The sequence below is a fragment of the Aquila chrysaetos genome, chromosome 3 (assembly GCF_900496995.4).
Source record: "Aquila chrysaetos chrysaetos chromosome 3, bAquChr1.4, whole genome shotgun sequence".
NCBI lineage: Eukaryota > Metazoa > Chordata > Aves > Accipitriformes > Accipitridae > Aquila > Aquila chrysaetos.
The window spans coordinates 3,333,325-3,345,188 of NC_044006.1; the positions used below are offsets into that span (position 1 = coordinate 3,333,325).

The 11,864-nt window shown below is 36.9% G+C and overlaps 1 protein-coding gene across 3 annotated transcripts in view; it reads left to right on the forward strand.

Annotated features, from left to right (window-relative positions):
- The window catches only part of DIDO1 (death inducer-obliterator 1), a 56,411-nt gene extending 44,776 nt beyond the window's left edge, over positions 1–11,635 (forward strand). For all 3 annotated transcript variants that reach the window (XM_041122714.1, XM_030009862.2, XM_041122715.1), the window contains one exon: positions 6,474–11,635. In XM_041122714.1, coding sequence (XP_040978648.1) covers positions 6,474–9,868 — 3,395 coding nt within the window. In that variant the 3' untranslated portion in view covers positions 9,869–11,635. The remainder of the gene's footprint in view (positions 1–6,473) is intronic.
- Positions 11,636–11,864: the final 229 nt, after the last annotated feature.

Below are 11,864 nucleotides of genomic sequence, written 5' to 3' on the forward strand. Positions count from 1 at the left end.
GGTTTGGAAAATATTAAACGGTAGGTATGAAACAGCAAACATGCAAGGAGCTGGCCTTTCTGAGAAGCTGATTCTCTTCTACTCAAATACAAGTTTAGGACTAAACTCAATAAAGCATTCTCAGGCCTTATATGCAGGAGCAACAGTGTTTGGGACAGGTTTTCATGTGTTAATGGCATATGACTTCAACGACAACAACAAATGATACATCGTTAGTTAAATGCTCTCCCTTCCTCCATGAGATTGCAAAGGGCACTTGCTCTGCGTCCTCAGACAAGATTTTTCTCATACACCCCAAGTCTGTCTTATCTGTCCTTGAACAGTGCACAGTCTAGGTAATTGTTTTTAGGCTGTAGCTAAAAAATCAGGATTATTACTATCTAAATTATAGCAATATAGCTATAATTGTTGAATCTCAGCACCTCATATTCTTTAACTTACTGAATTCTTGAAAGATAGGCAAAACCTGTTGTTCCCATTTCATAGCCAAGAAGTGAAAACACTTAAGTGCAGAACACGTTTGGCACAGGCATGTAGGCAAAGAGTCTTAACTCATGGACTGGTTTTTCCAGCCAGAACAAGAGAAATACCCTCCTTTCTGGACAGTAACACAAGAATGGGATTGGCCACTGAATCAGCTGTAAATGTTTGCAGTCTTTTGGTGGACTAGTAAATAACCTGCTTTAGGGAGGCACCTACCTAATTGTTGCCTACTTGCATTCCTGTGGAAATACCAGCCTTCCTTTTTCCACTTCTTTTTTCTTTTCCATTATAGGTTTCATTTCAAATGAAACTCTTATCTTAGCTTGGAGGTTGGCAAATGTAGACAAACTCATACTAAGTATTAGTAGAGAAATTTGTAATATCAGCCCGGTTTTGCTGAGTTTCAGGTGCAGAAGTTGTTAAAAACTGGAGGGTGTTGCTCAGAAGAAATGTAGTTATCATTTGCAGGTGTTGTTCATGGAGGCAAATTTTATGAGTCAGGTTTTCAAATCGAAGGCAAAGTGGATTAAAGGATAGCAATAGAAGCAAGGTTCCAAAGGCAGAGAGGCCATATGATATAACAGTTTCACAGAAGACCCACTTAGGCTTCTGCCATCAATTCACACTTCTTGGAAACTTCTGTAGCAGCCTTTACCTCATGGTTGTGCTAAGTTGTGTTCATATTTTAAAAACAGATCCAGTATGGGGGAGGAGGGGGGGCAAAAAAATCAGGTAAGCTGTTTTTCTGTTTTTGTGTATGTATAAAACCACAGCATAAAAGACATGTAATCCATACTTTTTAATGGCATCTGATGGAATTTACCGCTCTTTTTTCTTTCACAATCAATAAAAATATTTTATGGAAAGTGGTCATTGTCTCCTTAAATTTAATCGTGTACCTTCAAATAGAGTTTAGCAAGGACTCGAAAAGCATTCTGCTTTAGATAGCTTAAGATGATTTGATAAATACAACTGGGGGTGGGGGGAGGAGGAAGAGGACAATAAAACGCTGCCACTCCAGAAATCCTAGTTAGAAGATATTCCAGCTGTATCAACCAGTTCCATCAGGCATGTATGGATTATGAATTTCTCCTGTTTTCTGATGGACTGGATTTGGAACACAACTGAGGACTTCTGAACTGCACTAGTACCTACAAGATCTACAAAAAACTTTGACATGGGTGATTTAAAAACAGCGGAAAATGGAAGGTTATCCAGATTTATACTTAATTAATCTCAGACATTTATTACCAGATTTTATGTATCAGTGGGCTCTTCTGCATTGTCTTTTTGCAATGGTTTACTGTATGTGAATTTACTTGTCCGTTTCACATACACATTTAATGTTATTTAGCACTTTCAGCTGTAGATCTCAAAGCACTTTGTAAAAAATAGTATAATCAGACTTAATTACCAACAGAAAGTGATTTATTGAGGGATTTAGTGGCAACGTTGGGAACGTAGCAAGTATCTTGTATAGTTAAAATAAATGAATTTTAATAAAACAGCCATATATCAGCAAAGGATTCCACAAATCTTGATATATCTCTTTTGGTAGTTCACAACAGGAAGTGTGTTTCTTCTTCAAGTATGAAGGCATGAAATCTCATGCTGTTTAGAATGCTCTTAAGAACTGCAACAAATGGAACAAAATTGTAACTACTCTGAATGGAGTTAGGTGTCTTCATCTCAACAGATATCATTATGAAAAGTAGCAGGAGTAGAGGAACATAAAGTATTACGGACCTTATTTGCTATGCCAGCCCATTCCATTCAGCAAGGGTACCTTAATGTGCAGCACTGTTAAAATGCTGGAAGCGATCTACATCCCTGAATTAAGGGTGCACAAATTTGGTCATAGTTGTCAGTTGCTCTCACGATTAAATGGGAACAAATATTTAAATGCTGTTGATAAAATTTAAAGAATATCTTGTATTGGTCCTCTGCAGTTTAAAAATGTACACCATGGGTATGCTTACTCCATTCCTGTGGTTTGGTCATTGAGGTACAGAAATTAGGCATGTATCTTTAATCGTACAGGTAACTTCTTACCACCTGACGATGATAGGGAAAGATGCAGTCATTATATGCATAAATATGGTAAAACTAATGTAATGAAAAAATGTAATTAAGGGGTAAGAAAAACAAACATTCATCCAATACCAATATTTAGTATATCCTGTTTTAGCAGCTTTAGTTACAGGATGTAACTCAATAAAACCAGCATGTGGACTTCAAATACATAATAGAATAATAACTATTTTATAAATAATTTAGCACTGAAAGCTACTAACTCTGTCGACACAGCTTGCAGCACTTTTAAAATGCTTGCTTGTGAGAGACAGTCATTGAGCAATAGTTGGAGACTGCAGCCAACATTTTTGTTATTATCTAAAATTAGGCACTTAACCTATTTATGGATATTGAAATAGAATGGGACTGACCTTTGAAATGCTGGTCTAGCTGTATTTTTCCATTCAAAAGAAGCATTTAGTATTTGATCGCTTCGAATGGAGTGAATGTAGAAGCCAGGTTAGGCATGACTTCTAATATTTGTGTAAAGTTACAGTATCAAAATGTAAAATTTTAATGAATTTATTCTATGATGACTAAACTTAAACAGATTAAATTATAACTAATGTTATTAACTTACTACTGGAATTCATTGTCTTGAAAGTGTATTAAAATTTTACTCTTATATTAATTAGTGACTTGATCTCTGGTTTTTACAGGGATTCAAAACTGATTTTTCAGTAATTGCTGTTTATTAGGTATCCTGTCTGATGGATTTTTAAAACCTGTTTATTTCAATTATTCAGTGTTTGAGAGTCATTGTGACTAATTGCATAAATCACAAGTCTCTGCATAAAAGTAGATACCCAAAATGTTAACAACAGAAGAACAGCAAATGCCTACTAGGAGTTTTTGGATGAAGACCAATTTGTGAGATACTCTGCACTGGTCAACACTGACCAAATGTGAAGTCATTACTCATATACTGATAAAGAAAAAACGTAAAGCAAATTTACACACAGTGAACCATTTCTAACTAATGAGTCTATTCTGACTGTAAATTGTGAATGTTTTTTTTTTCCCAGTTAAGTTATCTTACTTTTGAACTATGCCTTGATCTTATATATTTATATCATTTCATTTAAAGTAGTAAATTATTGTGAACAGAACTGCTAGAATTGCTTTAAGCTGTGGGTGCAAATGACTATTTGGATAAGTCAAGTATTTATGTGGTCCTTTTTGAATAATCTTAGATTCACTGAAAATAATTATTTGTTCAGTTCCTGTCCTGCCTGCTTTCATTGTACATCTCAGCATCCCTCCTCCTCTTAAGAGGCAAATTTGTGCATGTACTGAATTATTAGCAAATCTTAGTTCTGGTAACGTAGCCAGTTTAATTTTCTTCTATTTCATGAAAAATGAAAGATTATTTAAAATAGCATGTCCAATACCCTCTGAACCACAGAGCTATGTAAAACTTGACCACTGAACTGTGAAATAATATAAATTCCATTCTGGATCTAGAATGCATTTTACAGAATAACTGTTTTTCAAAAACTTTCACTCAAATTTAATTATTCTTGTTTTTCAACATAATTGTAATGAGAGCCATTCCTGACAGGAAATCTCAAGCAAATATTTTAGATTGGCCTCAAATTTTCATTATCATTTTGTCTGTTTTTTGAAAAAGACTCTTTCTAGGGAGTAACCAGACTTTGCTGGTTTCTTCATTAAGTGATGAAAACAGTTTCACTGTACTGTTACCCATTACAATCAGAAGAACACAGAATTTTAGAGGAGGGTTTTTTCCCTCAGTTGTCAAGAGCTCTCATAAAACTTTGAAGTTAACTTATTTTATTTGAAAAATTACTGTCTTTGTCTTATTATCTGTAGTTCATTATTTGGAAAATAAGGTTTATATGGGATAAGATTTGAGCGTATGAAGTGGTGATTTAGGGGGACATTCTGTGAACAAAAGTTATTGCTTAATGAAATATATAGCAAGTATTGAAGAGAAATAGTAAGTTTAAAACATAAAGCAGCTATGGTTTTGGTGTGTTATTTAGCAGACTGCAAATAATTCCTGCAGTATAGGCTTTCATTGAAGAGGAAATCTTGACTTAATTGGTTCTAATGCTTGGGCTTTCCCTTGCTATCAGTTTAGCCAAGTTTTCATCTTGTACTTAAGTAGGTTCTAACTGAATTTAGCTTAAGCTGTAAGAGTGATGGTATCTTCTCACTGACAAAACTTCATGTTTAAGCTAAAAATACACTAAACTCTTGCTGCTTTCTCAGCGTGAAAGAACTTAGAAAAGGTGAAGTTTATTAAATGTGAACATAAATTTAGGAAAACACCTGATGTAATTTTCTCATTAGAAGGTCCCCTTAAAACTTCAAATTCAGTTGTTTCAGCAAAGTAATGTACCTGTGAATGTGGTTTGCTAATGGAATATATCTGCAACTGTGGGGTTTGGGGTTTTTTGTTGGTATCAAAAGTTTTCAGTGCTAATAATTAGATATTTAAAAATTGTTCCTTAATGAGCAGTTGGTTTGGTTTAATAAGAACAAGGAACCTACATATATATATATAACTCTTACTTACAGGATCGTGAATAGAAAGAACAATGTAGGTCAGAGTCTTCGCCTTACCATTTAACCACAGTGAATATTATCTGTTATTTTACAAATTGTTTTGTGTTTCTATATTACTGCTTCCTAGCTGAATGCAAATAATAACTAATGGCACGTATAGGGGAAAGACACTGGTCCTCAAATGAGGACCTTTTAAAAGTCATTAGATCCAGAAGTTAAAAAAGCCTCTCTTTATACAGATTTTCTACATTTGCCACCAACTGTATGTTAAAGGGTTTATTCCTTGCCCTTCATTCTGGACATGTTTATCTTCCACAAGTGCCAGTGGGAACTGTGCATGTAAAAGGAAGAAATACAGTAACATGAAACAGACCTACAGACGTTTCCATTTTTCCTCTTGATCAGAAACTTTCCCGTCATTTTTGGATATGCTTCTCCAAGGATTCAAGTCTGAAGCTTTCACAAAGGAGTAATTCTACTCACAAATTTTTATTTTTTTTTTTTACTTATAGAAAGGCCTATAGCATCAAACTGAATCCTGCAACTGAGGGTTTAAAGTCACCTTTCCCTCTGCATACCAGTTTCTTACCCAACCAACCATTTTCTTGCAGAGCAAGCAAACACACCCAGTGTCCCTTTCTCCCACGTGCTAAACTTGTGTCTGCTTAAGCTCTCCTTTGCTTGTTTGGTATGTTACCAGGTTCCCTGCTTCTCTTAAGTTTTACAATAATGTCTAGCTGGAAAAAAACAAACAAACAGGGAGTGGGTTACAAGCTTTAATACTGTTTCCAAACACAGTTTGTTTGAGATTATCTTTTTAGCAATTACTGGTATTTGTTTAACTTAGAGATAGACAAAATATTTATAGACTGGTGTAAATGTCAATGTAGTCTTTTAGCACAGATTGTAACAAATACAGTTATGAAGTTTAGCCCAGGTTTTCTCACTTTTCAGTATCTCTGTGTATACAACATATTTGCAAACTATTTAAAAGTAAATACATGATTTTTCAGGGGGAGAGGTAGGGGTGGTTGAACAACCACAAAATGATGTAACAATACAAAAAATATAAAAACTTGCTTTGGTTTTGAACACTTGCAGAGACCCTTTTTAATAATCATACCTGTTGCTGCAATCTTTTATTAAAAATATCAAGGAAGGAATTAAAACATTACTTATATACAAATATATATAAAAAGTAAAGAAATATTAGATGCATATGCTTATGGACTAATGAAAATTGCCAATAGGTCATCTAATGGAATTTAGAAAAACTGTTATCTTTTTGACTTTTGTAGCTGCCGCTATCTAAAATAATAAGTTTCTACTGAAAATATAAGTAAAAATTAGTTTTTTACATATACAGTCTTTGTGTTTCCTTTCAGGTCTTGAGTCATCTCGGCCAAATTTAATTCTTGGATTGGTTATCTGTCAGAAAGGAAAACGTCCTGCCACTGGCATTGAAACAGAAAAGATAGAGGAAAAGCGAAGCAGAATTCAAGCACATGAGGAAACTGAAACATCACTGTTCTCTAAAGGGCCACTAGCTGCTTCGCAAGAGAAGAAAACTCCGAAATACACACTTTATTCAGGAGATTCAACCGTAAGTACAACACCACCTGGATCTCCTCCACCTCCACCCCCACTTCCCGTTCCGGACACCTCAGCAGTTACACCTTCAGTATTAAAAATACTGTCCTCAATTAAAAGTGGAACCACAACTACTGTAACACCACCCATTTCAACTGCTGCTTCTGCAAGCGTTACTGCTACGCAGTCTTCATCCTCAAAAACTGCCACTCCTCTGGAGCACATCCTGCAGACACTTTTTGGGAAAAAGAAAACTTTTGAGCCTCTTGCTAAGGATTCCGAAACTGTCCAGTCTTCAAATCAGGAAGGTCAAGGTGGTGCTGATGGAGGAATGTCAGCTGTTCCTCTCTTAGATCCCATTGTCCAACAGTTTGGACAGATGTCAAAAGACAGAGCTATAGAAGAGGAGGAGGATGACAGACCATATGATCCTGAAGAAGAATATGGTCCAGAGAAAGCTTTTGAAATGCAGACTGGTGAAAGTGAAAAACGATACAATGTGGAAAAGCCATCTAATACAGCAGAACTAGAGGATGAGGCCTACGATCCAGAAGATGAAACTATCTTGGAAGAAGCAAAAGTTACTGTTGATGATTTACCTAACAAAATGTATACAGACACTAAAAGCAATTCTTCGGAAACATCTGCTTCATATGTGCCTGATCTATCTGCATCCTCATCCTTGGTAGAACAGCAAAAAATGTTGGAAGAATTAAACAAACAAATAGAAGAACAGAAAAGACAACTAGAGGAACAAGAAGAAGCCCTCAGACAACAAAGAGCAGCTGTTGGTGTTTCAATGGCTCATTTTTCAGTGTCTGATGCTTTAATGTCACCACCACCAAAATCTTCCCTAATAAAGACTGAATTATTCCATCAGGACCAGCAAGCTACACAAAAAGTAGATTTACCTTCATCTTTAAATCAGCAAGCACAAGTTTTAAACCAGGGCTGTGACCCAAGGCAGAATAGAGATCCTCGACAAGCTAGAAGAATGGCGACAGAGACTAATGACAATGTTGATGCTCGAATAAAGCCACAGGTGGTACAGAATGAGATATCCACAAGAGAAAGTGCTCCAGCAAGTTTTCCAAATGCTTTGCAGAGTTCACTTGGTAAAGAAGACAAAACTCTAATTTCTGCTACTCAGCCCGGTTTTAGTGGTGACAATTGGGTTTCAAGTGAAAAGGCTTCTACGACGTCCCAGAAAGAGGCATCTAATAGCAAATTTGAAAACACTGTTCAAGTTAATTTGGAAAACGTGAGTCAAACAGCTTCTGGAGAACCTTCTACATCCAAACCTTTACGTAAAGTGCTGCTTCCAACACCTCCAAGTACATCTTTTCAGCCTAATTTCTCCACATCAAATGACAGTCAGTCTTTGCAAGATATGCATAAAGTATCATGGTCAAATGAGTCAAAGGAAGTAATGGGAAGGGATTCTTTTTCAAATACAATGTTTACTTCTCAGGAGAAGGTAGCTGGTCACTTTGAACCAGAGAGGGGTCTTTCATCAGTGCAATATGACGAACAAAGAAATCCTCAGTCTCATCAATTTGTAGAACAAACTGAAACTCCATCAGTTCAGAGTGAGGGCGGACCTTCCCCACAGCACTTTGAAGAAAACCGAGCTGGACCTCCATTTTCTTTGTCTGGGCAGAAGGGAGGGCCTCCACAACCACTGATGCTCAATGCACCTGGAGGACCTCATGGACCTAATTTTAGAGGACCAGCACCACAGTTCTCTGAAGAGCATGGTTCTCCAAATAGTGATGGGCAAAGAGGACCTCCATCAGGAAGATTTGGAGGTCAAAAGGGTCCCATTCCTTCCTTATTTTCTACACAGCATGGACCACCATCTCTTTTTGGTGATAACAGGGGCCCTACCCCTTCTTATCATGGTGTTCCAAGAGGAATGTCACCATCTCAGTTTGAAGATCGGAGGGAACCTCACATGGAACAAAGGGAATTCTCAGACTCCCAATATAATGAAATGATCAGGCCTCCAGGACAGTTCGAAGGACCAGACCCACCTCAGTTTATGGGAAACAGAGGTCCTTCACCTTTTCCTTTTGGAGGTCAAAGACGACCCCCACCAGCTCAATTTAAAGGACAGAGAGGAGGCCCTCAGTTTGGAGGGCCAAGAGGTCCAGCCCCGAGTCATTTTGGGGGACCAAGAGGGCCTCACCCAAATCAATTTGAAGGGCAGAGAGGTCCGGCTCCAAATCATATACCTGGTCCAAGAGGACTTTTGCCACAGCCATTTGAAGAACGGAGAGGGAGTCCACCACCCAGATTTGCCAACCAGAGAGGTCCAGCACCACTTCAGTTTGGAGGACCAAGAGGAGCCACACCTGCACTGTTTCCAGAAGAAAATGAACCTCCTCCTTCTAGATTTCATTTCCAAGGTCAGTCACCACAAGGTATGAAGCCAACCCCAAGACCACTCCTGGACCTTCCAAGCCATCCACCACCCCACAGAAAAGAGATGTGGGAGGAAGCTGGACCATCTGCATCTCTTTCCAATATTTCTGGACAAGGATCTGAGTCGGAAGGACAGTGGTCAGCATCTGACTTCCGAGAAGGCAAAAATCCTGAATTTAGAGGCCAGACGTTTGAAGGGAGACAGAGAGAGAGGTATGAGGGAGGAAATAAAGACAAGGTTTTAGATCAGCCAGAGCCTCAGCAAGCAGATAATCGACAAGGTAGACCCTTTGAGGAAAGACGAAGGGATCGAGAACACGGCAGACCTTGGGAAAGAGACCGTGGCAGAAACTGGAATAGAGACAGGGACTGGGAGAGACACAGAGACAAGGAATGGGATAAAAATAGAGACAGAAGCCAAAACAAAGATAGAGAGAAGGATTCAGAGAGGGCTAAAGAATGGGAAAGAAACAGAGACCGAGACAGAGCAAGAACCAGAGAGAGAGAATCCTACAGGAGACGTGATAGGGAGCGATCAAGAAGCAGAGACAGAGATCGCGACAGAGAGAAAGACAGGGACCGGGATCGAAGCAGGGAAAAAGAAAGAGATCGAGAGAGAGATAGAGATCGTGAAAGAGAAAGAGGAAAAGATCGCAAAGACCGGAGTAAGAGTAGGGAAATTGGTAAAGAGATGAAGCCAGAAACACCGAAGGAAACTCAGAAACCAACAGAAACAGAAGCTTCATCTTCCACTAATCAGTCATAGAAATATGATTGATATTTCCCATAAATGACAGAATTTTACAACACAGCAAGGACTGAGTCAGCATCTTCTGTATATACTGTATATTCCCACCTTTACAAAAATGCTGTTGTAAAACTAGCCTTACAAAATGTACTGATAAATTAGCATTTTTTGAACAACTGTGAATGAAAATACTCAAATAGATAAAAGGCAAGAACATACTGGACTTTCACTTGCTGCATTTTGTGCATAATGTTTTTCTTATAAAAATTCACAGCGTTACCTGTACTGAAATTTTGTTTTTCTACTTGCATCTTTATCTTAAAATTTCCATTTACAGTACAGAAATGGAAAAAGTCTAAGAAGAGCATATTGCTTTTTAAGATTATAAAGTTATGTTTTCCAGTAACTTGAATTGTAATTTTATAAGAGAATTTAATCCAGACCTTAGGAGCCATACTTTACATCTCATTTACGTGATATTTTGGTGTCAAAGTTGTTCCTACAGCACACGCTTTAAAAAAAAGGAGTCAACGTTGCCATCTTGTTTATTTTACAACGGAAGAGTCGTGTGTATTTAGGAAAAGGCTGCAGAAGAACAGTGTTAATAATTACTTGTGACTGATGGAGGATTTGAAAACGGAATGTTATAAGCTTAAAGTGCACTATCTTCCTTTTTATATACAGATATTTTGTGTTTTGGAATCCATCTGTTAAGTGTACAGCAAAGATACTAGTCGTACTCAGTTTTTTCATGAGGCTGAGGGGTTTTAAATGTTGCATTTTTACAAACCTATAATTAAAGAACAGACAAGAGTAGCACCTTTATAACCAGCAAAACTTCTAAAAACATCAGACATTTATTTGAAAAAGGCTAAGACTATAAATGAATTGGTATACCAAAGGAAAGAAGAAGTTGGTTAAATAGGCCACTAAATCTGTTACTTCAATTGAATTGATTTAGTGGAGCATTTTTTTGGTTTTGTTGTGTTTTGTTTTTGCAGAATTTTGCCATAGACTTAAGAAATGTCCCCATTTCATTGTATTTTTCATTCAAAAAGTGTTTTGCTCCTGAAAAAAAAGTGTCACTGTTTTTTTGTTAGACCCTACTTAGTCTGGTAGTGTACATAAAACTTTCCACTGAAAAAGGTATAACTGCATTAAGCTTGAAAAGAAGAGTGGTGGTACTTCATGTTGTGTTTCAAGAGGGAAGTTTTTCACTGTGAAATACATTACAGCGCTACTTTTCATGTATTCTTCAAGTAGGTAATTCTAAAGTATGAAATAAAACCCCGCTAATTTGTTTGACCGTGTAAATTAACAGTTGGGTAAATATTTTCATATTTTTATAAAAGAGTTTTGGAAATGTAAAATTAGATTCCTATAAACATTTGCATCTTGAAGACTACATTACAAGTAGCATGTATGCCATGTATCTCACTACAGATTTTACAGTTCCTATTGGTGCATCTTTGAAGTCCTTACACATCAAGGATTTGCTGGTTGAAATGGTCATCTGTATTCTGAACCTGTAGACAAAATGTTAAAATGCAGAGAGGTGGTATTAAATGCAAACATCTACTATGGTGTAAGATTTTTTTCTTAATGAGATGTTTCTAATTTAAAGACATACATAAAAGTATGCAAAAAGTAAGTGTGTTTGTTTAGGTTTACTTGATAGAAATTTCTGTAAATTGTATTTTATATGGCAAAATATATCACTGTACATTAAAATATGGGACTTCACAGGTTTTTGTTACTGTAAGTAGAATAAACATCTACAGAGAACTGTTGTCCATTTCTTAAACCTGTATGTGTATATTATTTTTTAAATATTGCTACATCTGAACAAACCACAAGAGTCTGATGACACACAGCTTTCACTTCCTCATTGTTTAACGAAAGAAGATGTTTTGCAGGACATCACTACCAGTCGATGTTTCATTGTAGGCATTCTAAAAAGCATATGAAAATCTGTGCTTATCATTTTTCTCTCAGTTCTAAAACATCCCCTAAT